The sequence below is a fragment of the Pavona decussata genome, unplaced genomic scaffold (genome assembly GCF_977016875.1).
Source record: "Pavona decussata unplaced genomic scaffold, jaPavDecu1.1 SCAFFOLD_92, whole genome shotgun sequence".
In the NCBI taxonomy this organism is placed as follows: Eukaryota; Metazoa; Cnidaria; class Anthozoa; order Scleractinia; family Agariciidae; genus Pavona; species Pavona decussata.
The window spans coordinates 341,580-368,018 of NW_028145509.1; the positions used below are offsets into that span (position 1 = coordinate 341,580).

At 39.2% G+C, this 26,439-nt stretch overlaps 2 protein-coding genes across 6 annotated transcripts in view; both read left to right on the top strand.

Annotated features, from left to right (window-relative positions):
• Window positions 1-49: 49 nt before the first annotated feature.
• On the top strand, window positions 50-6,322 carry LOC146473683 (uncharacterized). The gene is made up of 8 exons (XM_085117728.1): window positions 50-571; window positions 1,355-1,416; window positions 1,844-1,955; window positions 2,772-2,822; window positions 2,967-3,062; window positions 3,212-3,466; window positions 4,061-4,372; window positions 5,073-6,322. Exons 1-8 carry the CDS (start codon window positions 187-189, stop codon window positions 5,798-5,800), a joined length of 2,001 nt encoding a protein of 666 aa, XP_084973854.1. The 5' UTR covers window positions 50-186; the 3' UTR covers window positions 5,801-6,322.
• A 7,785-nt stretch (window positions 6,323-14,107) lies between these two features.
• The window catches only part of LOC146473684 (uncharacterized), a 37,209-nt gene continuing 24,877 nt past the window's right edge, over window positions 14,108-26,439 (top strand). Inside the window, exons 1-2 of one of the 5 annotated variants that reach the window (XM_085117723.1) lie at window positions 14,108-14,239; window positions 19,524-19,645. The gene's annotated coding sequence lies outside the window, so the exon portion shown is untranslated. The other 4 variants (XM_085117722.1, XM_085117724.1, XM_085117726.1 and 1 more) reach the window with 4 other exon arrangements.

The window sequence follows — 26,439 nt, forward strand, 5'->3', positions numbered from 1 at the left end:
TAAGAAAACACGAAGTAAATATTTACTCGTTGCTAGAACAACACGCGATCAACCTGCACTGTCTCCAAGACTTCGGTGAAAGGTTTTGAATGAAACAACGGGTGAGAGGACAAGACATCGTGCGACAAAACATTCTGCTTCAGTTTTTTTCCAGATCGCAGTAATCTTAAGAAAGTTGCGCCAAATATGACGATACGCGCCGAGGAGGAGGAAGAAACTAAACTGCATGTTGCCGTTCGGTTGCACAACGCCAAGCTAGTTCGCGCCGCACTCCGCGACCAAGGATTAGACATCGATGCCTTAGGGACTTATGGCTGGACTGCTTTACACGAAGCGGCTTCTTGTGGCTATCTAGATATCGTTGTCCTGCTTTTAGAGAACGGAGCAGATCCAAATATTCAAGAGAGCGTCCAAAGATGTACGCCTATTCACCTTGCCGCGAAGAATGGTCATTTGGAAGTTGTGATGAGTTTGGTTCGCTGTGGAGCACGTTTAGACCTGAGAAATGCTGAAGGAAAAATACCCCAAAATTATGCTGACGATGAATGCAGGGAATTTTTGCAAAGGCAACGTGAGTAAACCAATGGAAAGTTTGATAAAAACCTCGAAGAGGATCTTGTTTGTAATGGAAACAATTTGATACGCCGATGGTTCTGTAATTGGTTTTCGATCTAGACAAAAATTGCTTGATTGCATTTGGCAATATTGGTTTATTTTGATCTAAACGATAAACTTAGAGCAACTATGTACCTTTCTTTCGTCATTCGCCCGTTTAGAAGACATATATCGCTTCATATACAGAGCGATCGATCGAATACTCGGTCACCTCATCAAAAGAGAGGTTATCATGTGATGGACGTAACATCCTAGAAATAAGGCGTCTGTATTAAATTCATGTAAGTTTCCTTTGTCAATCGAATTAGAAGTTTTGTAGAAGTTAAATATAGCCTTGTACTGTGTGAAATATAAGCTTATTCGGTAACTTGATTACAAGAGAAAATCCTGCTAATTCCGTATTGTTTTCGAGTCTTTGCATGGCACCCTATATAGTCACTGTTCGCTTACAGAGTCCAACATCAACGTATCAGCGTATTTGGTGGTGTTTCAGTTTTCGTTTTGTTTCTGTGAATACGGAGTTCGTCAGAAAGGTTGTACTTACTTGTTTAACCTGAGTGCATGTAACTACACATGTTAACATTATCATTGCGTCGAACATTACATCATTACTAAGTTCCCATTTGTGTTAAAGATCAACATTTTAAAGCTTCTAACAATACAGAATCAACATTAAGAAGCTTTACGTGTACTTGTTGAGCTTTGGAAAGCTTACCTCTGTTGATTATTTTTTCTCCAGGAGTCGAAGATGTGATCAAATTAAGCCCAAGTCCAGTTGAAGACGGTCGTTCAGTTCATAAGGTAAGCAATCGCTTTAATACTGTGCATTACGCGTGCATTCAACTCTGTTATTAAACCAATTTTCATGGCCAGCATCAAATATCACGACAGAGCTTCTCCGGTCTAAAATAAGCTGATGGTGCAGTTTCGTTTGGTTCATTTGTATTTTGCCATCTGAGAAGGCCCAAGATCCCAGATGTAAGCCATAGAGCTGATGGTATTCTTACATATGAGCATGTACAAGGCTTATTATAGGGGTTGAAGGTTGGATATAACATTAAAGAAGAAACCTTTATTGTCTGTTCACACAAGCCCATCCCCCCCCCCCCCCCCCACCACCACAAGAAGGAAACAAACTGCTACCATTATGTTGTCATTGGATATATTTGGCATACCTTCTTTCAGTCAACCATGTTAAGGGTATTGTCTTGATCTTTTTCGATTGCAGCTCTATGGCCACAGATCTAGCCAAAGCCCTGTTCTTAAAGTGCGGAAGGCATCGCCTCAGTGGTCGGAAAGCTCAGAGAGTTCAAGAGAAAGCATGATGACTAGTAGCTCAGGTATGCTGACGTTTTGACTTTTGTTTTTCCAAGTTTGAAATCTGGAGGGAAAGTTGTGATAATATCATTAATTTTGCAAATACAGATTGACAACCATGGTGGCATTTGGAATTATTTTTAATAGTTTCACAATAAAACAAGGAAGTGAAACACAGTGAGACAAAACCTTGAGGTGGTCGTTATCGTAAACTTAATAACAATGGTAACCAACACCCTTGCGTAAACAATGAATATTACATTAGATCATTTTCTGAATTCCGAAATATCTTTATTAAAACATCTTATAACCTTGTGTTTGATTAATAATTTTTGGACGTAAACTCAGCAAAGCACTTCAGAGTCATTTTTACATTCCCTGTGATACAGAGCTTGTTGAAATGGCCATTGTTATTTGTTTGTTACTCATTGCTATTTTAGATCAAAATGCAATATGTAAATAGAATTCCAAACTATTGATAGTGCAGCTTACATTAATATGTTTCCTCATATCTGATGTCTGCTTCTTTGTTAACGTGTCTCTCTTCTAGTAAGTAAACTTGGTGGATTCCTTTGCACTGCTGTATATGAAAACAATCCTGGCATAAAATTAGCTGATGCAAATTAATATTATAATAACTTTTTATTGCTCAAAACAAAAGATTAATTGCATGGCCAAATATAATAAATGACAGCTGTGCGTAATTTATGCTACAAAGAATCCAGCAACTTCTATAGGGCACTAAAAGGAAGTTGTAGAAAAAATATTGACTTAGTATGTATTTATATTCAACTTATGAAAATTCAAATCTTAATCAATCTTGCTTTGTTTATTTTAAGGCTCTAGTAGTGAAAGCTTTGTTGCATCATCAGGAGATCTGCAACAACCAGGTATTGTTTCTTTAAATGCAGTTTGAACTTCATCGACAGTCACATTATTCTGTAAAGTTTTAAGTTGTAATATTCCCTGTAGTGTAGTATTTGACTTATGAATAGCATAAATTAACCTGTCAATGTTTTGAATGTATTTTTCAGGTCCTGGAGAAATCAAGGTGTCAGCTAGTTTTAACAGAGAGCGGCAAACTCTCATTGTTCACATTGGGGAAATAAGAGATGTTAAGCTTCCTGCAGGTAATCCTAAAATTTAACTCATAATTCTCTCAATTCATATATGTGTTAGTCAGACCTCTTTCATGTTAAAGAAGTGTTCCATTTGCAAATGTGTATAATCATCGAAATTATACATGTAAATCTAAATGTATTTTATTAACCATTTTCAGATCACAACCTGTCACATATCTATTTGAAGACCTACATTGTCCCAGACCATAAAAAAGCCACAAAGAAAAAGACTTCTTTGCTAATGCTGGGGCGTAAAGATGGAAGTCAAAGTTCAAGCAGCAATGTTGCGAGCTGGGATGATGAGGGGGATGACCATGGCAAACGTTCACGAAAGCGAGCTGGACAAAGATTAGTATCGTCTCTAAAGAGAGGAACTCGCTTCTCATTAAAGAAGAAGAGGGAACAGGATCAAGGTATTTTGATCAATTATACAATTTCCTGTGTCAATTTTACTTAAATACTTCAATATCTGCTGGGCAGTACTTCTAAGAAGACATATACAGTAGTGACCAGACGCCCATTACATTTTATCTAATTACAGTTACCAGCATATGGGCTACTCATTGTCTTAAACCATAGTTTCAGTTAAAGTGGATTCGAAAGTTAGAACCACTTACAAAACAAGTCTTGCTCAACCTTATCAAAGAACTTGCTTATCACCTTATGTGTACAGCTATTTCAATTAACGTTGTCGGATTAAAATTAAGCTAAAAGACAAGACCGCAATGTTTTGTGGGATTATTTTTTATGAATAATTTCATCAACATCATCCCTGCACATGCAGGTCATTGTACTGCTAATTAGAACCTATTGTTTTCTCCAGGCATGACTGATTTTGATGAATTTATTCATAAAAATCCCACATAAACTTTCGGTCTTGTCTTTTAGCTTCATGCTTTGAACCAACAACGTGAATTGAAATAGCTGTATATTTACAACTTGCTGTTATATTTTGTTCAATCGGATCAATAATAATTCTAATTAATTTTTCTGATTTCTTATCACAGTCATTTGCCCACCAGAAAACATGGTAGCCATCTTTCGTATTTCCACGGCCTTTAATGAAACCTTCCGTTACGATTCTGCTGACTTAAGGAAAGTGAACTTTGACACTTCCAACATACTGCTGACGCTGTGTGGTCGTAATCGAGTTACAATACAGTCGCAAACGATCGCCTGTCTGTCCATTCCATTTGCTAGCTGTGCCAAATATGGTACCCCTCAGTGGCATCCACTATTATATAGAATTATACTGCCGAGTGGTCAATATGTTGAAGAACGTCCGCCACTGAGGACATCCAGTTCATGGGATCAACAAGGTATGTTTAATGTGATCGCAAATTATTGGGACAGTCCAGTTTTCAGCTGCCCCCCCCCCCCCCCCCCTCAAGGATGGCGAGTCTTTTTTGAGGGGGTATAGGATTTTTTTTTCAAAGGAGCCGCCAAAATCTGGACCCTTTTTGTTCCTTTTTCAATGGCACCACAACAAATGATTCTCTTCAAAGGATGTCAACAAAAATTTGAGGCATCAGATTTCCGCCATCCTTTAGCAAAGGTGTGTGTTGGGGGGGGAGGGGGTGCGGACGAAACTGCAACATCATATTGTGACAGTGAGAACTGAGATACATACAATTCAAATTGATCAATTGTGGAATCCAATTTTATGGGAGATGATTGGTTACAGAAAAATAAGCTTACTGCTCAGTCGCTTTCATTATTTTGAATTGTCACACATGTGAATCGAAAGGCTAGAACCAACTTAATAACTTGTACGGAATAGCACCCTCCCCCCCCCCCCCCTGCCGTCACCCCCTCTACTCCTATATATAAGCTTAGTTTTCGTTTGAATAGGCCAAATTTTGAATTTTTTAAGCTTAACCTTTCTAGCTACAAAGGAAGCGTAAGCTTAGCTAAATGGGCGAAGTGAATAACATACCCTGAGCATTTCAATTCTGGGCTAAACTGAGCACTCTGAAAACTAGAAAAATCACTCACCAAATTGTGTCATTTCTTCTGTAGGTGGAAGAACGCAAAGCGAAAGAAGAAGCCTGGCTTGGAATGACATGTCAATGTCCATGCCAAACATAGAATTGGCTTCGTCATCAGCTCCGACGTCACAGACGTTTCCACGCACTAGCCAGGGAGGGGAGAGTGGATTTCCGGCTGACGGATCCAGGCGGTTCAAGAAACACAGTGGAGCTGGAAAGGTGCTGAAAAAAGAATTTCAACTCCTTAAGGGCAAGAGAAACTACAGATATCAAAATGGCGGATCTGAGGGGCGAATGGCACGAGAAGAAACTGCGGTGTGTGATTTTGGCAACGATGTGGAGGTCAGTTCGCGCTCAGCGCTTCCTCCGCGACCAAGCCACACAGGCAGCGATTTGAACAAAACCCTTCGGGAACAGAATCGAGATATCGCAAGTAAACTAAGAGATATTCCAAGAAATCGAATGGACGAGAATAGAAGGAACACTATCAGTGATCTGGACAGTAGCTTACACGACGATGCACCGGAAGTGGTTTCATTGGACGAGGAAGAAACCACGTCAAGACCGGAACTGGAACATAGGTCATCGTTTGCTCGCTCGCTGAAATACAGTCGAGCCTTTCAGCAGAAAAATTCGGCGCATCGACGCGATGTTGTGTTAAATGACGTTGAATGCGAAGATTTTGAAGCCGAGATTCCAGATGCTCCGTTTGCAGTATCTAACTTTTACGGCCGCAAGAGCGGAATCGCATGTAACTGATCTCATGTAACTCATTCATTAACTTTTTCGCTGGTTTCTTTTTAGCAGAATTTCCAAGAATTATACTTAAAGTTATGGTTTGATGTCATGCTACCAAGTGTAATCTCGCAGCGGTTCGCCTTATATAATTCTCGTGATTTTGGAGAAGAATTATATTGAACCCTTTGATATTGTATAAGGTATATAATAACATTTCTTCACCATTAAAGAATGTCGTTAGGATTTAACTGAAATAGTAGAAGAAAAGGTAGATGATTTACAATGAAACACTCTTAAACAACAATGTAGCTTTATTTTGGACTGAGTTACTTTAAAATTCGTGAAGCCGTTGCGTGTTTTTATGACTTCACAGTTGTCAGCTTTGTAAATTATAAAGTACAAAAGATTTATTTTAACTATTTTTGTTTAAAACATCTATGAAAATGTAAATAGGATAGGGATTTTTTTTAATTATGTCGGGATCCATTGAGTTGTTAAGTGGATATTGCTGAAAAATAAAGTTGGTTTTTGATCTTTCCAGCATTTAGTCTCTCTGACAAGCTCTAGCTAATTGGAAGAGATTGGACACTGAAGCCACCCGTCTTTTCCAATCCTTAAACGGGAGAACACTTTCCTTTGAACGCGAGTTGCCGTGCAATAGACCCTTCTCCAAAATGGCGGCAACAGATTTGAATGAGTTAAAATTGAACTGAATTAATGAAAAACTGATACCAGCACTGGAAAGAGCACCTTTACTTTAGTAACCTTGCAAAGTTTCAGCATATTAGGTGTTATATCAGCTTAGGAAATGTAAGATGAAATTTGACAAATTTACAGACGTTTGTATAACTGGGGTTATACGTCATACCCCCAGTCATGCAAACGTCCGTAAATTTTTCATTTTTCAACTTACATTTTCTCAGCTGATATTACACCTGATATGCTGAAACGTTGCAGGGTTACTAAAGTAAAAGTGCTCGTTCTAATGCTGGTATACGTTTTTAATTTTAACTTACTTGAATTTTCGGCCGCTATTTTGGAGAAGGGTCTATTCCAAATACATGTTGTGTCAGAGTTGTGGGTCAGTATTATGCAAAGGAACTTTTAGTTGGGGGGGAGGGGGGTAGGGGGTTCGAGGAGAATTTCTTTCCTTCCCAAGAGCGGAGCATACTTTTTGAGGGAATTGTGTGTTTTAACGTTGGTCGGGCTTCGCAATGAAAACAAGTTGAAATACGAAGCTGACAACACATTTTGTGTCATATACCCTTTAAACAGCTAACCTTGTTCATGTTCGTTGTTTCTTTGTATTCTTCTTGTTTGTATTTTGACTCTCCCTTTCATCAAAAGGAAGCTCGACTCGTACAACTGTAACTCCAAGAAAGACAGTTGTTGGCTTCACACTACAAGCTAAGTTAGTTTCAAGTAAGCACTTTATTCAAGTGCACTTGAAAATCTCAAGTCGCACTTTAGAAAACTTGGCTTCACACCTGGTGACAAAGTATACACTTGAAGCGCAAGCTGTCAATCATCCTTCGCGGTAAAATCAGAAATGCGACTGCTCGCCGGAAAATCATGAAGCCTTTACAACGGAAAAACGTTTTGTGTTGTTTACTCTTTATTTTGTCTTTAATTTTAACTCAGAGAGTTTTAACATTACCGGAAATGCATAGGTACTTCATTGTTTACGAGTACTTGGCGACAAAACAAAAAGAACAGGCGACATCTTCTGAACTGAAAATCGATGGTTCAGGCTGTCCGTAAAGATGAAATTCCAACAAGATCGTAAGTTTAAATCGGCTTTTCCTTCTTTTTTATGTTTACTTACAAAAAAGACTGTTCCATGGAGTCCTCAAACTGCGAGGCGTATCTCCAACCATCCATTTTGATTTTTTTTAAAATTAATTTTAGTTCACGGCAAAATGTTTATCTCTCCTGGCACCGCAGCACGTGGCTTTCAATTGGTTTCCCTTTCCCTATTGGTCAAGTACGTTCTCAAGTGTGGTGTTGGCCATACTTGGCGGCGTACTTCGGCTTCTTTGAACTGCGAAAGTTTCCATGGTCACTAAGTAAAGTTCAAGTTGGTAGGTTTTACCCCTTCACACTCAAAGTAGGTTTCAAGTGCCGCAAAACAATAGGTTTAATGAGCAAAAACAATCGTTCTGCACGAGCGTTTTACATTTTGGTACATTTCTTTGCCGTCCTCTGCAAAGCAACAACGTGAAATGACCTTATTTAGGTTTTGTGGAGAACGCGAACGCACGACGGTGAATTTTTCATTTTCTTTCTTAACTTGTACGCCACTCATACCAATTTTGGTTCCTGGATAGTTCGCCATTTTTGTGAAAGTTGAGCGAGTTGAAATAATTGCGAAGTAGCACAAATGAAATAAAGATACATTTTCAGGTGACGTTTTCCCCGCCGTTGCTGTCGTCGTTGCTTAAGCTCCATATTTATGTGTCATGACCACTGACATCCATGTCCTCGTTGCCGTGACCACTTGCTTGCGCTTTGATCACATTTCCTTACTACATTTTTTCCAAATGTGGCAGTACTCGACCTTGGCAGTAGTCCAGGACAAGTAAATATTAAGTTTGGGCTATACTAAAATTTAAGGATTACTAGCCACTGGACTACTCCCATAATATATATATACGAAAAGAAATATAAACAGATTCCGTTGATCATTAAAGAGGAATAAGAAAGAAAGTGGGTTTTATCGCACTTTACAACAATAGCCTCAAGGTGATGCCTTTTGGTTAGTAAATTTTACACCTCACTAGCAGAAGGTCTAGTCAGTAAAAATTTAGGTCGAGAACTGTGTGGATTCTTGCACTAATATTAAAGTCGTTTAGAAACTGTTCATTTTTGACTGACAACTTTCAAACTACAAATTGCCGATGCGGAAAAGACTAAGTTTGGATCGAGATAGTCTTTGAATTGAACCAGTTCTGTTATTCGCGCATACCTCGTAAGGCATAAGCCTGGTGGCCTTGCACCAAATAGTTAGTTAAAGTAAAACATGGCTCGCCTTCATTAGGAAACAGCTGCGAGACACATGGCCTGACTGTTGGTAATTAAGCGCGCGCCTTGATCGAACAGTCGCAAAATACAGCACGAGCTCACGAGTAGTGTCGTCTCGGGCAAAAGCTGACTATTATCGCCCCTTAAATAACATTATCACCTTACCGTCTGATTTCTTTTCCCGTGAATCCCTGTTTCCCTCCGATTAATTCCTCTCTCCGATGGCCGTCCTCCGACTTTACACTGCCGCCATTTTGAAATTTTACTCAGTTCCAGTTCTACGCGCTTAAATACGCCGCTCTCTGAAATATCCCAAGATACCCACTGCTCTTGCCGCATGCAAAGCGCACGTTCTGATTGGTCAGAAACAGTATACTGCGTGCCTTGATTGAGTACTTGCACGCACGGCACGCGCCTTCATGCAAGCAGCCGCGCCCTCGAGGACCAAATTTTGACTGAAAATTCAGTTGAAACAGGTGTATTGTAAAGCGTCGTTGCGGTCGTAAAGGTAAAATGCACAGTTATTTTGTCCTTAGCCTTCTGTATTTACAATACTAATAATACTTGCAATGCTCACAATACTTTCAATACCTCACACTACTTACAATTCTGTTACAATACTAATAATATTTACAGTACTTACAGTACTTAAATTGTGCAAAATATGTTTTCAGGGAAGTGGGAAAGGGAGGGGGGAGGGAGTGAGGAAAACTTAAGAGTGATTAGATGTTCACATACATATAAAATCTCTAACTGAAGAGGTTCCCATTTTCTGCTCTCCCCAGGCATTGTTTGATTCTTTATAATTATGTTTAGTTATGACATAAAACTGTCTAAAATTGCGATCCTCTCTTTACTTCTGCAAAGCCAAATGGAGAATTTTACAAGTAAGAAGATGAAGTTAGCTGTTTTGAGGTCATTGGATGGCATCAAACCTAAATCAATAAGCTGATTAAGATGATAGTTTTTTGGAAGACTTTTTAAGCTGCTGTAAAAAGGAAACCAGATGTTTAAAAAAAGTTGTTTTCAGCTGCTAGACCAGAAAAGATGAAGGATCATTTCAGGTTCCTCACAACAAAAGGTACAGCTTGTATCGCGTTTATATAACCCATTTTAACAAAAAAAAGTGGTAAAAAAAATGGTATTCAGCCGACCAGTTTCGTACTTACAAAACATTTTTACCATTACTATACTTTGCCTTGATAAGCGGTGCGATCTTTTCAGGAACTTTTCCTCATGTAACCAGCGCAAGGCAAAAATCACCCATGTATTCCCTCTTTCACAGGCTACGAACATCTTAAATCTCTTTTGTTATCAGTATCACTAATGAAGGAGTTGAGAAAGGATCTGCTAGCAGGGTAACGGCAACACAAGAAGCCCTCGTATATTGTCGCAAGGAGTCCAACTTATGGAAACGTTTCGCGAATTTGTTTTGCCATTTCACCTGAGCGACTAAAACTAAATAGGCGATTTTTATTCTACACGCAATTTTTGAAATAATCGCGTCTTCTTGCAAGTAAAAAGTCCCTTGTCCAACCTTGGTCTAAACAGAGTTAGCTTTTTGACCCCTAGACGCGATTTCTTTAAGGCAATTGAAGTAACAGTTTTCCGGCAGAAACTGCTCCTACTGTTACAGAGTCTATTTAAAAATTTCCAAAGGAAATATCCCAACCCTCCACCCTTCCCACCCCCGCCCCTTCCCCACGCTATCCCACTCACGCCTCCGATTTAACCTGAAATTATCTATTTTGACTATTCGCGAACAATTTTTGAATTAACTAGAACGTAAACTTTTCGAAAAACATCATGATTCAGAAATCCTGGAACACCTCAAGAAGTACACGCACTTCGATTGCTTACTGTTCACTGTGAAAAACCCTATCAGATTGACAGTTGAAGAACGAACGACAAGCAGCAAGGGTTATCAAAATCAGTCAGTGCAAACCAAAAGAGATGGAACCGCGGCCTATTACAATTCACGTTTCCTTTATTGCTTTCATCCAACATTGTATTCCCTTGTGGCTTCAAATAGGAATTTTCAGTTACGCACAAGCATCCAACAAAACCCTCTAGAAAACCATAACTGCTTCAGTTACTTTCTAAGGGAATTATGTATCCAGGTGTGTGCTTTTTTTATGATTGAATTGTGCGAGTTTTTGTTGCCTATGTTCCGTTTCCAGATTAGAACAGAAAGTAGAAAACTTTCGTACCATTTTATCATTTCTTCGTCCGCTGCTAGTCCAGTATCAACCTGCCCCCTGCTTCTATGAAACAGAGTCACTCGCACAACACGCGACCTCTTTCGGTTGATCTGCATTTATAGAAAAAAAATATATTTACTGATGATCCTAACTAGTTTTCTCCCTGAAAATGGCTAACACCCAGACCGTCACACGTGCTTTTATCATTTTTATTCCGGCCGTTGAGGTATTGTTCCTGGTGTTTCGTGTTCAGCTAAATTGCTCTTTGTTAGCTCAAGAACACACTTCCAAATGGTACAACAAAGATGGCCGCCATTAATTAGTGTCAGCTTGGTCAGTGATGAAGGAAAAACACTTTCCAAAGCGCGAATTACTTCAGTCTTAGATTTTACTTAATTCTCTTCTGAGAGTTTTCAGTAGTTGCAATCTATTTAATAGTGCCTTTGTTCACGGAGAATCTCTAAAATGACTCCCACAGCCTCCTCCATAGAGTGGTATTGACAAGGTACAATCAACAGGTGTAATCAAGCTATTCAACAGTACTCGGTCAAACATCTGATTATGTTAAGTGCAGTATATAGTACCGACTGAATTAAAAACGTCTGGTGCTTGCATGAAACCTTAAGGCTTTATCATTAAAGTATAAAAGCTATTCAACAGTACTTTGCTGTGGTTTATGTGTATTATACTGCACTAGGTGCATTTTTGTAACTTTTATGCCCGTTGCTACAATCTTCAAGTGCGTTCATTCGAGTTAAACAACCCTTTTTCGTGGTACTGTTTATCATTTATGCTTAAAAAGTTGGTTATAACTTTGCATCTCTGCATCAAATCCTGAACCATAACCGTTCAATTCAAGCTATCCGGCGAATAGTTCTAACTTACAAGCCTGTAGATCAAAAGATTGCGAGGTCCTAAGGTGTGACCGTTTCACTATAAGCTATTGAAAAGTATCGCATCTCACACTCTTGCCATTTAACAATTAGATTATGAGCTCCAGATTTCTATCGCGTGATAGTTGATGAGGGCGAAGCCCGAATCAACTATCACGCATAGAAATCGAGAGCGAATAATCTAATTGTTTTAGTATAAATCTACTAGTCGTTCAAAACTAAACAAGTAAATTATCTATTTCCTCATCGCAGACACTTCGAAAACGCGAAGAAGCGGGCGCCATTTTGTTGAAAATCGCTACTCACTATCTATCACAGAATAGATAGCGAGTAGCTTAGCCAATCAGAGAACGGCATTCGTGATAGAACACTAGTAGATTTATACTAATGAATAATAGAACATGAGGGACGCTGTTAAAAGGCTGAGTCCTACTGGTGTAGAAACACCTTTTCACATACAATCAACAGGTTGATTCATCAAGACTGAAAAAGAACGCGCAGACCGTGGGAATCGATCAGTCATCCCTGTACACCTGCCATATTAACATTGTGCGCAACAAAAGACGACAAAAAGCACTCGAATCACTGACACGTGTCACAGCGACACCCACACGTGTGCGATGAAATGATCAAGCATTCGAAAACACGATCACGAACGCTCGAACAATGGTCGTGTGCTTGATCATTTGTTCCAAGCATAAACAAACCGTGGGAAAGACAGGATTTGATCAGAAATCGCAGCCAGAGCTCACTTTTCGTCAAATAAACAAGAACTGTCGCGGGTGACTCGATACACGCGCGGAACAATAAGCTAATCCGGTGTGGGTCCTCTCAAGTTTGTTTTCTGTTTTTTGGCGAGATCTGAAGCGCACTTTCATGTCATAAGTTAATTCTGGGATAACAAAAAGGCGTCTATGAGCAATATTCAAGTGTCACAGACGAGGGATTTTGCGCTTTTCAGTTTTTTTTTAAACTCGTGCCGCGGCGCACGTTCAGTGAAAACATTATGCCACTTCGCTCACAGCGCTCAAAATTAAATAAAACTGAAAACAAAAAAAGACACTTGTCATTTCCTAGAGCATTAAAAACAAACATCACTACAAGAAAAGGCTAAGGATAAATGGCTTTCTGTTTGAAAGGTTTTCATCCACACGCTCAACAAGTATCTACAAAGTCAGTGGCTCGTGGCTCGATTTTTGGAGTGAAAGAATTTTCGCTCTCATGTTCTGATTTTCCTGAGGTCTTAACACTGTTGAAAGAATGAAATATCAAAATTCTTGTACCCTACTTTGAACGAGTTCGAGGTCAGTGCGCTAAGCTTGTTTTCGCCTTGTTTATTTAGGAAACTAATTTGTTTGGCTGAGAAAAGCGAAGCCACGCGCGCTTAGTCATTTCCTACATTAGCGCGCCATAATTCAATTGCATCTGATTTAAAATCAGACACCGGCGATATCAATCTTTTTCATTGATTTGCTTGATCCCTTATCACTGGTCAAAAGCGTCTCTGACACGTGGGGATTGAACGCTCAAACGTTTTCGAGCAAGCAACGTAAGACCAAAAAGTTCCCACGGTTTATGCAACGAGAACCAATAACGCAAAGCTGTCGCTTTGTTCCGCACATGGCCCATTTAATGGAAACAGGTCATTAAATGAGGCGATTCAATCAAACGACCACCTGAAAATTAGATCGTGGCGACGCGGCCGCGAAAAGCCAAGTGCGAGTTGTCTTTTGCGGGTATATTGATTCTCTGAGGCGAGAAAAGTGGATTGGATCAAGAAAGAATGAGAACAACAGATGGCGAAAAGACAATGGCGCACCTGCCTTGATAATAAGGAGTTTACAAAGAAGCACGTGGCGATAATTATAATGAACGAAGCTAATTAACCTGTTCGATATTTGATGCAATGTTTAGACGGGGATTCAGTTGTCGGGAGTAATGACTGCAAGCCGACGGGAAAAGATTTTCATTTTGAAATATATAACAGCCGAGAAAATATAACATACTGCGCATTAAGACAGTCTTGGTGCTTGTTTAATTTCAGGTCTCACTTGCAAAACAATGGGAAGCAATTGTTGAGGTTAGAGCGCGTTTTTGTCTCCCATTAATTCCATTTTGTTTTGCGTTTCTACCGGGATTGTTTTCCTGAAAGAAAATAGAAATGCAAACATTATTCTTTTGTGCGAGTGAAACTGACAATCTGTTTGTCTCTTGATCGCTGTGTAAAGTTTGTAACGTTGCTTACTCCAGTCGCTGTTTGTTGATCTGAACAGAGGTGCAGCGTTCACGAATGCAAGATATCTGTTTTACACTTGCTGTATTAGTTGGAAGAAAGAAAGGAAAAGGTGAGAATTTTAATTTAGTCGTGCAAAAGTTTCTACTTTTCTTTGAAAAGGCTAAGCTGATAGGTTGATATGCACGCTTAAAGACTCACGCGTCGGGCCAAAATACTTATCTCTCCCAGGAATTGAGGAAATGTAGCCGAAAGTTGCATTTGTAAAAACTGATTCTTTAGCTGCAAAATAGTACACCTCTTTTCTTCAATTCAAACTGTCTTTTTGTCGGCTTTTCATTTTCCCGGGGATAAAAATCTGTCGGTAAGATGGTATATTTGGTCTACAGAGTTAAGTCGATTAGAAGGACTGCGTCTGTTTTTTAATTCCCTTTAAGGCGACGTGTTATGAATATTCTTAAGCTGAAGGGAGTTAGAATGATTTTGTTTGCAAAACATGCCGAGCCAATATCACCGATATCAGATCAGCAACGAGGCTTTTACAGCTTGTTTTTGCGATATTGAAATTAGTAGGAAGCTTGACATCCGGTAGACTCGATTTCGCTATTGTGTTAAGTCGACTCAACTTTTTGCAATCACAATCGTTTATTACTCAACTGTAGAGAAATCCAGCTCTTTTACACTGATTGAACTTCCGAAATTGAAAATGCCATTGTTAAATTCTTCCATTATAAGGGCAGTTTTGTTGTATCAGTATTAGTACTAAAACCCGGAAAGCTATTGTATCTGCCCATTTCATCTCTACTCTCGGTCGAATTAATTCAAGGACCTCTTATCACGTTTGAAAAATCTTGGTCGGCACTTACCAAACATCAGCTGCAAAACACCAATCAGGAAGTTCTTTTCGCTAGCAGGGCAGCTGGTGTACGGCGTTAGGAATGAATTATTACTTCCTAGATCAAGGGGCATCCTCGACAAAATTTTTACTGAAGTTTTCTAACGAAAGTTACCAATCACAAACTAAAGTGCATTCGAACCAAAATTTTTGGCCTCTTTTTTAAAAACAGTCTAAATTTATCGGCCGATATTGAACTGAGGTGAAAAGGGTGTTAACACAATAAGAGTCAAAACCGGCCATGAGATCAAAACTGTATTTACTCCTTTCTTCTCTGCTTAAGACGAAGAGAGCATATCTGAAGACATTCAGTTGTTGTATATGTGAAGTAACGCCGTCTTTGTTACCAAGTTAGAGCAACTCTAAGAACAATGACGTGCTATCAGTTTTCAAAATGAAATAACGGGAAAGAACAAATTTCAACTGAAATTCGTTTGGCAGTATGTCAGCATAAAAGTTGAGTGGAAACACAGTAGAAAATTTTTTAAAACAGAACTCGGGGGAACCTCCTTGGGCTGTGTAGCAAACACTGTCTTATAATTATAGAGCAATAACGGGGAATTTCTGGCTAAAATAACTTTCACAAATTTGATTGCTCGCATTTTAGGTTTCTATTGCAGATTCAACAACATTGTATACACCAACACAAGGGGAGACCTCCGTAAAAGTCTGATCTGAATGGCATCACGTTAAAAATTAAACATGCTCAATAGTTACTGAGGACCAACATATACACGGCAAAATAAACAGTACTTCTACTTGAACAAGCCCGGTTTTATATCAGAGTCGAAGTTGTAACATGTTTTAAAAAATACTTTTAAAAACTTCCTTTGATTAGGGCTACCGAACCGGGTTTCGAGAGTACTGAATTATAGAGTTTTTGTGTTTTTGTAACTTCAATTACCTTCTACGAAAGGTCAACGATATCCAACATTAATTCTACTTACAGAAATCAATGCATTACAACGGAACAAGATAACAGAGAGATTTATTAGAATTACTGGTTTATGCCAAACGGGAAACGGCAGAAATGACCACGTGACCATGTTTACCCTGCATGCATTTTCAGCTTCTCAGCAAAATTGAGTAGTTTCAGAATTATTTTGTACTATTCTCATCTGTGTACTAGTTTATTTCAAGAAAACATAAACGCGAATCTCATGTTTGCCGTACGTTTGCCTCAAGTTTACGCGATTTTAAATCTCTCTAATGAGGAAAAAAAAAAAAACGTCAAACTGAAGAGCCGGTATTGAGCCGAACGCGGTGGCCTTTGTCAGAGATGAATTTATAGAGCAGAACTTTCACGTTAATTTTGTAAGCTGTTTCTTTCTTAGTATATATTTCGCAAGATGTAATGACTGGATTCGTGATTTTTATTAAGTTTCCCACCTAAACAATTCAGGCATCATGATCTGAATGCAAGAACAAAACGTTTTTTCGCTTCTGTCTCAAAGGGATAATTAGTCTGTCCCTATCTTTTTCTTGTGATTTATGGCTGTCATGTAAAAAGGCCGATTTTAAATTAACCCAGTTTTGGTCAGGCATTTCGGAGCCAAACACAATGTCACATGAGAGTCATGTAAATATATTATTATTATTATAAAGGCAGTGTACACTTCTGGATGCCCAGAACCTAAGCAAACGATAGTTTGGCGGCAAACCGTAGCCAACCTCACGAAGACTAAACCGTAACAACTAATTACTAACTTCCAATCAAACCCCTAAATCCTAATGTTTACTTAGAAAAATCATATACACTAAAGCTCTAAAAAAGAATCAAATTATAAAAGCCTAAAATTACTTTTGGACTAAAATGCTTTGAAAGTGTCTATCAGAAAATCCAAACTTCTAATGTTTTCTTAAAATGATCCTACGCAATAAGGCCTCAAAATGGATTCATGCAATAAAAATATTAAGATATATGGCCTGTTCGCTTTGTATTATTATTATTATTATTATTATTATTATTATTATTATTATTATTATTATTACAATCCTCTTTATGCAGTATTTGCCATTGAAAAGAAAGCTATTGAGCGTTACTTTCTTGTGGTGTTATTGAACCTTTTAAACTCATTAAAGGGCTTATACAGGGAAAGAACATTAAAACTGTTAACTTCAATTTCAACGACGAATTACATTTGATATTTTTTCACGCACTCAGTTCGTTCACTTTAGAATACAACTTAAATGTAGTTCGAGTCGTAGTGTTGAATGCATACAAGTTCAAATCCACGAAAACGGCCCAACATAACGTTCATTTCTCAACTGAAAACATGACTAAAATATGATTAAAACCGAGAAAAATTCCTCGAATTACAAGTTCGTCAGTTCTTCCTCGACTAGAGAGATTTAAGCCCACAGCAACAGACCGTCACAAACGTAATTTAGCATAAATGGCCGTTTGACGTCTTTCGCCTTCGTATAGGTCCGTCACGGTTTTTGAGCCGACAAGTTTCACTTACAGTAATTGAGAAACCTCTCCCGTTGGCATCATTTCGCTTGAGAGAGATCGACTGCTGAAATAGCACAGTTTCGGCTGGTGCCTTAGACCAAATGAGTTTGTTTTTCACATGCAAAGAGATAGTTTACTAGAGTTAAAAGTAAGCGCTAGTTTACTAGAGTTAAAAGTAAGCGCACGAGCTCAGCCGTAAAAAATCAAAGTTTTGCTTCCAGTACGCTCTCGTCGACTTTGTTCTTTGTTTAAGCTAAGGCAAGTTTGCTGAGATTCAAACTCGTTCTAGCGCTTGAGTGTTCATTACACCGAAAATTCGGTGCCAAACAAGACTCGACAGCGTCCACTTTATCGAATACGATTGAAAATTTGACCAGAATCAAATCGCAAAGAGCGCACTTTTGAGAGTTGACGAGAGTACACAAGAGTTTCACGCCAAAACAGCGCCAAACGCCGGAGAGCGCTAACTGTCCGCGTCAACTCTCAATGATAAGTGAAGCCATTCGTTTAAAGAGCTTTCTTCAAGTAGCAATCGGTATTTTTAAACGGCGGCATGTCTCATCCATGTACCAATATTCTTCAAAGAAGCGTTAATTGCAATCTATACTTGTTTGCTAAAGACTTTGACAATAAGAAAATAGATAGAGTGAAATATTTTTCGATCGACACGCTTTCGTTTCAAAATCCAAACCTATAGCAAATCCAGGCTTCAGCAAGAAGTAAACATTAGTACATTTTTTCAAAATTTGTTGACTCCCGTTATATTAGAATATTAAGACGTTTTACATTGCTTGTCCATTACTTAAGGGGAAAAAGCCATTATATGCTATACAAGCTGAGAGGCGGAGAAGTCGGAAAAAGCACGAGCCTTAAATTGCACGTGCGGTTATTGGCTTTTTGACTGGATGACGACTGTGGTAAGCCAACAAAAAGAAACTGAACCCGAGAGCTTTTATTCAAAACATCCACTTAGAGCAAATAAATGGAACATTTTCAAATCAAATTGAAAGGAAACATACTGTTTTCTTTCTCAAAATTAACAGCCCCGGGTTATTTTGACTGAATGTACGTGCCGCGCTAAGTGAACTGAAGGATTATCACTGACTCAACGCGAATCACAGGACTTGCGAACATGCATCGGTCACGTACTGACAATTTATCGACTGCTTTCACTGTTTTCAATGTTACAAGTCTTTTGTTTCAAGTAGAGTTGAATAAACGGTCCTTTTCGGGAACTCTTTGTTCCGTGAACACCTGTAGAAAACACGAACAAGCTCAAAACAGGTGAATTGAAACATCTCAACCAAGGGGTGGGTAAAAGTTTTAAAACTTGTCGAATTTTTCCGCTTGATGTTTTAAAACGACAAGATATATAATAATAAACTTCCGAACTAGTGAAATTACAAGCTGTATATAGCCGCTTTGACGGATTCTGCCGCTTAAGCTGTAAGCATATTTGAACCTCTTAGACGTGACCTACTTAACGCACTTGCTTTACGATATTATGATTCCGTATTTAGTATTCATAAGAACGATCTTAGACTTCGTACACTTTGCGCATGTAACTAAATACGAATGATCGCTTGTTTAACATAGCTGGGTAAGTACAATGTTTTTATGTTTTTGCGAGATTTTCCCACGCTGTTCGTGGTTCAAATGTTTTAACCATGTTGAGCCACACGAAAGCGTAAAACCGGTACAGTTCCGTGTGTGAACCGACGCATAACCAAACGCTCTTATTATCAACGGCTCTTAAGAGAGCTCATTGTGTGCGCACGTTTAACGACACTCCATTTAAATAAGAAAAGTGAGTTGAACGTTGTGTTCACCGGAGCGAATCTGAAAAGACCCCAGAGCGTCGGGGATAAAGACTGGCCTTTTGTTGTATGACAGCTCGAGCAAAATTGCGAGCCTAATGCGCAAACCAGCCAGCATATCGTTAATAGGTCGAACGTGTCGTTTTCTTCTGTAGCAACGAAAGCAAGCCAGTTTCTCTTATATCACACCTTGGGTGAAACCTTAGAGACGAACTCTTTTCTTTTGAAGGTTGTGGGGCGAAGCCGCGATAAAAAGTTCTGCTCGGAGGCGACGCAAATTTCACGGTGTATAAAGAACTCGAAAAGCAAGAATATTGGTCAACCGCTAGGAAACCCATCAGAAGCCATCAGGTAAAGTACAAATGTCTTTCTTAAAACACCTGCAAGGCACGCGTTTCATTTTGATCTCGTTCTTCATCGCCTCGTCCTTGCAGGTAGCCCTGTGAAGATTTTTCAAGACTTTTCGCAGGGAAATTTAGCTAGCTCTGCCCACAACACCCTTGTAAACGATCCTAATAATTTCCCACTAGTGTTTAAAGACTCACGCTGTTTGTAATAATTTGACGCGAAGGTTACAGATTTTCGTTGCCGTGTGTATGTTTCGTGCGAAGGCAATATGCACGCTTATCTACTTTTTAAAACGAAAACTTACTTAGCGAGGTGGCGCTTCGAGTGTTTGCTCAAAGATTTTCGTGTGTTTAAGTGATTGAAGTTTACGTTGGCGTTTTTTGCGTTTTGCTTCGAAATTATTATTGTTTCTCTGCGGAAGCTGCCCTAATAAGAACCAGCGAGAGTCCAAAAACTTTACTAATGAACTAAACTTTGATGCGCGCTTTGCAACGGCGACTAACCCTCGAAGCTGCGATTTCCGAGTTCGTTTTTTCTTTCCCTATACTCGGAAAAAAATTATAACGACCGAGATCATAAATATTCCTAGGTTGAATGCATTTCGGAAAGCAACGAGCCGTGGAAACGAAACGAAACACAATAGGAGTTTTAAACAACTTTACTGATTTGTGCTTCCGATAAAACGGTTTGAATCAGTCTGTGGTTACAATAATTTTGAGTTAACAATCGTGTCGCGTTCGTGTGGTTGTGCGGAAGGTTAAACATTTGAATTAGAATCAAGGGTTGAACAGCTCGTAATAAGCGAGACCAAGAGCCGAGGACAACAAATATAAAAGCTGTATTTGTCATTTTAATCGAGGTGTTAGAAAGCCACCACGTCGCATTTTGTCGTTTTTGAACGATGCGCTTTTTTCGAAATCGTTTTTCTTTTAGACTGTATTTCCAAAATCCAGATTGCTTTGGACTTTCAAACTTTTCTCGGTTCATATTCCTTTAAAAGTCTTTCTTTTTAAAGTAACAAAACTTCACGTAAATATACATTGTAACTACCGTCTAATGTTGAAAGTGTTCTTTTATATTTTAACATTACATGGGAATAGTTCAAAAGGTTTTAAAGTGTTAACCAAATTCCCATTGCAGCAATACTCACAATCATTTTACTGATATCACTCTTTTTGTAGAATGATGCGTTGTTTGAATGAAACTAGAGAGAAAAGGCAGTGAAATTTATACACAATGTAAATAAGACAAGATGGGTGACTTTTATTCCAAATGGTTGAGTCTTCCGATTCAGGAGAAAAGACATTAAAAAGGACTGACGCAAACTCGCGCCTGTTCCAACTCGCTTTAATGAAGCAAGGCTTCATATTAAATTCATATTCCGTATGCAGAAAATAACTTGTATATATTGAATGATGAATTCGATATCGTTATCAGGCGCACGCTTTAAATAAATCTACATGCGTTTGTTGATTCATCGCCGATTTCCTCTCTATCAACCTTTTTACGCCCCATATTTCCTGTTTGCGAGAACTGGAATTTCAAATTCAATTCTGGCGCCGGAACTCCACATTTGTCATGATTTGTGCCACGTTTCCTAGACTCCACGGCGAGCGATTGGATTTGTTTTTGATAGTATGGCAAGAAGACAGATGCGACATCCTTTTGGCTTGATTGTGTACCAGCTGGGAGATATGATGATACATTTTTCAAGACTGAGCTACGTGGGTCATTTTAGAACAATTACAAGCCGCCAGGCATTGAGCTGAATGCGTACTAGCCGATTGCGATATATATCCTGTTGAATGTCTGCTGAAAAATGGTCTTGAAATCTATAAAAATGGTTTAATTAAAAAAAAAATGCTTAAAATTTGGTACGGATGTGATTTATTCCTTAATAAGCGTGCCGTAAACGAGCAGAACTGGTCGTGAAATCCAACAAATTTATTCTATTAGCAAACAACAACTTAAGAACTCGGAAGGCGCTGACGCGAGAGCAAATGCTACATGAAAACGAGGCCTACGCCAAAACGAGGCTTTACAAACACACCATACAAGTATTCTCAGCTCAATTTCCTTGAGTATAGAGTATTGTTGAGCGCAGATCCAGGCGATTTTAGTGCGAGCTGGCATGTTTCGCTTGCCCTACTATGTCAGCTCTGAGAACTGAATTAGAAATCGCTCATATTGCCGCAGTCAAAAATTGGACGAGTAATTGAAGATATCATTTCCTCAGCGGTGGACCTGCACCTTTCAAAAGCGCCTATTTTCACTGGACCCTGATAACCTGCAGCTGCATTGTTTTGTAGAGCTGGGAGCATTGTTCTGTTGTTCGTTCTTTTGTCGTCTCGACCAGCCATGTAAGACGCCGCAAACTGTCAAGATTGCCCCTTTCTCAGGGGCTCTCAGCCGTTCGTTTTTGTGAAATCTGTTTGGAAAAAACATTACCCGCTTCAGAAATTCGGATAAAAAAAAAACTAGGGTTTTCTTTATCAAGAGGTCTCCTAAGACTTTCGCAGCGCTGAAAAACTAATTCCTTTTGTTTTCGGAAGGGCAAATACTTGCTTAAAAGTGCGGAACTGAAAGGCGTGTAGTTTGGCGTTACTGACTAGTTCGATACAATTTTCTAGAAACAAAGACAACAAGAAGCCTTCAGCAGAAGAACTGACTTCTCATAATTACAACTCAGATATGTTCAAAGTTAAATACATTGTTTCCACAGTTCGTAAATCATCCGACAGTACGACATGAAAGTACTTCTCATTGACGGCCTTGGTCACAATGAAGGCTGATTCCATTGATTTAAAGATATTGATGAGCGTTTAATAAAACTACTTTGCACTGCTGGCCAGTAGCCCTCATTTAGATGACCATTCGTGTTTCTTACACAGGCTAAAAGACTGCCCGAAAGCAGAGCAGTAAGAGAGTATTGCTTACCAGTCACTGAATGCACACTGCACGGCAATCAGTTTGATTCTCGAAAGAGCTTCATTCGCGGTTTTAAAATCCAAATACATTGGGAGACAACCTTGAAAAGTTCGCTTCAAAATTCAGTTCGAGAAAACCCGATGTTTTATTTACTTTGAATAAGCTTCTCTGGCGGGTCAAAATTAAAACTTGTTTTCGCTAAACTTTATTCCTTTTTCCAGTAACAAGAGTATAATGTAATAAAGGCTGTTTGTGCGTTGGCTTCTCGGACTCGTGAATAGTGGCGTACGCGATCAGCTTCATTGTTTCTCAGGCTCGATCTATTTATATTCTTAATTCAAATCGGCGTCTTTAGTTAAAAGCCTTTTTAATTTATAATCACTTCATGTTAGAGCTGATCAATGCCATGAACAGAAACAAATGCTTTTTAGCAAACTATAAAGGCGACCCCTATCTTTATGCTGCTCACGAACTCATATACAAAAAACTAAACATTGTAAAAGTGAACAAAATTGTTTAAAAGTTTTCTCCTCGGGTGGCGCCAAACTGTCTTAACGCGAAATGATTATCGACTTAATATAATGCTGTGATCTTTTTGGTGTCTCCTTCATGCTGTGTTCACTGTTTTCGATAACTATACTGGAAAATAATTATAATGGTCTGATTATTTGGAGTCTTTTTTCCTGCTGGGTTCACTGTTCTAGCCTGAACTATACTTAAAACTGTATTGCGTGGGTTTGTCGCTTTTATGCAATGTTTATAGTTATATTACTTTCCGCCATGACTTTCGTAAAACTCCAGTGATATTTCATTCTCTTTGGGAATTACATGGATCGAATTTAAACGAACAACCTCGCAACTGCGCACACCGTTAAAAAGACAATTCATTCACAGATATCCTTTCATCGAACTTGGCACATATTACATAAACAGCACCGCAGGAAACTACATCTTCGAATTTTCCCAGACGTTCTGGTTGTTGACTTACAAAGAAGTGTTCACACTAGGTTTCAATCGCTCTTTAATTAAAACCAGCTTAAATGCGCTGCACTTTGCAAAAGCCAATCACAGCAGAAAGCGTTCACTGATCAATGATGTAATGACATGGCGAAATTAACCGCGTACTGCGCATGTATCTTACAAAAGCAGCTCGCCAGCAAAGCGAGCTAGAGTTCAGTGTCGACTGAAAGTTTTCGTTTAGATTTTTCACATAGTTAGCTTTTGATTTCATTTCAGACCAGCAGCTCTCCGGTTGCCTTTGAAGTCTTGACGTTAGATCAACATACAAAAGAAACCTGGCATGTTTTCATTAGATCTGATAAAAAGTTTATTTTCATAGCGTTATCCATGGCTCGCCCAGTGTTCCTTCCTTCCTTTATGCCGTACGCCCTATTTTATAAAAGCTCGTCGAGCATGTTTCCTTTTAAGCGATTGACTATGTTGTTTCACTCTCCCGCGCAGTAAAACGTTTTTCCTGTTTTCACGTATTATTATGTCTCGAGTTTTGTGCATTGTCTGTTTGATTCACTTCCGGAAGTCACCACTCCTAATTTCCACACCGCTATCAGTGTCTTGTAAATATCGCAGAGTGATCACCTCTAATCCATTAATTGAACTGCTATACGGCACGGAGTAAAATACAGTCGAACCCCCCGTAAGCGACCACCCATAATGTCAAGGATATGTGGTCGCTTACGGGAGGTGGTCTCTTACCAGAGGTCAGACCACAAAGGGGAGGGGGGTGGGGGGGGGGTCTAAATTCCGGGTAATTTACATGATGGTAATTGCAGACACCTAACGGCTTTTGCCATTGCTTATCAAAACCCTAAGTAAAAACTTTTCTTTAGATTACCTGATTTAGGACCAAACAGTAAACGACATTTTTGCAATGTTACATTTCAAGCGTAACACATCAACAACTTTGGCGTTTGTATGTTTGTTACATAATCCAGTTGACGTTCTTTATCGCCACAATTTTTCTGTTGAATAATGCAAGGTTGAGAGAGTCATCACCGGTCGTGCATGTACATGCATGCTATTTACCAGATAAGAGAGTTTTTTTTCCTATAAGGGATTCTACCTGATTAAAGTTTATTTCAGTGTACCATAGTGCATGTGAGAGAAACATTTGTTCCGGCGGGTTCCGGCAACAGTTGGTGTTAGTTTTGTATCAGCTGAGAGTTAACACATGGGCACTCCAAAAGCATGTAAACGCTAAGATTCTTTCACGTGAATTGGCCCTCATCAGACACTGGACTTTGCGCTAAGTTTGCCTCAAATCAAAATGGCGGCCAATTTTCCGTGAAAGGCTTATTTGGCGTTATAATTGACCTCCACCGATTGAAAGTTTGCTATCGGTGGTTGCGCAGGCTCCGCCTCAAGAATTTGCGAGACCACGATCTCGAAAGTCTAGAAAGAAAACATACTTCTGCAAAGTTCCGCTATTTTAAAAAGTTCGTTTGTGTGTTTGGCGCAAAGCTACAACTTATCTAAATGTGTAAAAATGACTCACCAGCTGGGCTCTGAAAGTGAAAACATTACGACAAGTACAAACGATAGTCTGCTTTTCTGGAATAGTGTTACGAGGACTTGTCTGCGTGACTTTGAAAACCGAGGGTTAAACTATTTACAAAAGAAAATGATGTCAGCGCTAAAACCTGTTAAGGCCACCAGGAGACTAAACGCATCCCAGGAAATTTGCATCTCACCGTTTTGATCAGCCAAGTGTCAAGTACGCCCTGCGGCTTGTTTTGGTGGAAAAACATTTTCGGGTGGTCTAAACTGGTCACCTCGGGTGTCATTTAGATTTAATTATTATCGAACTTCTGGCCTCCCGATCCTTCGCAGACGCTCTTTTGGCTCGTCACGCAATGAGCCACAACAGCGTCTTCGAGGGCGGTTACGAACTTCCTGGTCTCCTCCCAAATGGGAAATGTTAGTGCGTAGTGAACAATTTTCAATCATTTCTGTTCAGACGGAGATAGCGGTCCTGAGTTTGAAAAACTTGTGTTTTCATTCTCTAAAACATTGCACATTTCGATTGTCAACGACTTCATTCACACAAATACCACTCTGAAAGGCCCTTTTAATCCGCACAGTTTGCAATGTGCAAACTGAAAAAGAAAGGACAAAAAGTTTAGTTGAAGCTTACCAGCTGTATATAATCAGAAATCAAACCACTTTGAGCGATTTACTTGGTACTAAAGCCCAAGCAAACATCTTAGTTTGAGCCACATTCGCGCGTTTTTACTGAAAGACGTTCCGGTGTCACAAGGTGTCATGCAAATCAGCTTGATAAACCAGAATCGCCTTCTGGGAAGGATTTGCTGCCTGGCTATTTAGGCGTGCTAGAACCGCAAAACTGCTGCATCTAGAAAAGCAGTTCAAGACATGTCTTTACATCTCTGGCCATAAAATATTTATAGCGTCTAATTCACCGTGTGTTAACAGTGTGAAAGACGCTTATCGTTTTTGATCTGGCGTGAAACGGCGAGCCCCTAACGTGGTAAGAATCGTGAAAGTTTTTCGCAAGTTACGTGAAGGTTTAAGATACCATGATATACGCTGCGGGAAGCAAAATATTTACAGCTCCAGGAAAGCTCGAGCGCTCAAGTTAATTAACAAGAAACAGGTGTAAAAGTAACGAACTATAATTGTAAACAGTACAAGAAGAATTTCTAGCTTTTTTCTTAGCTGCCGCAAACAGCTAAAACATTCAAACGTCGGAAATCAAAATATTGTACTTTTGAACGTGGAAAGGCACGCTGTTTTGCTTTGTTTGAAACTCAACGGAGTGCAGCATAGGTTTCAAGACACACCTAAATTTTGCTTTGATTACTTGCACGTTGTTGTGTAAAATTGGCTTAAGC

Excerpts from the sequence above, each read along its gene's own strand:
- LOC146473683 (XM_085117728.1), top strand. The coding sequence starts at position 187 with ATGACGATACGCGCCGAGGAGGAGGAAGAAACTAAACTGCATGTTGCC. Across the intron at positions 572-1,354 it reads GGAATTTTTGCAAAGGCAAC|GAGTCGAAGATGTGATCAAA; the intron begins GTGAGTAAACCA and ends TTTTTTCTCCAG. Across the intron at positions 3,063-3,211 it reads AGATGTTAAGCTTCCTGCAG|ATCACAACCTGTCACATATC; the intron begins GTAATCCTAAAA and ends AACCATTTTCAG.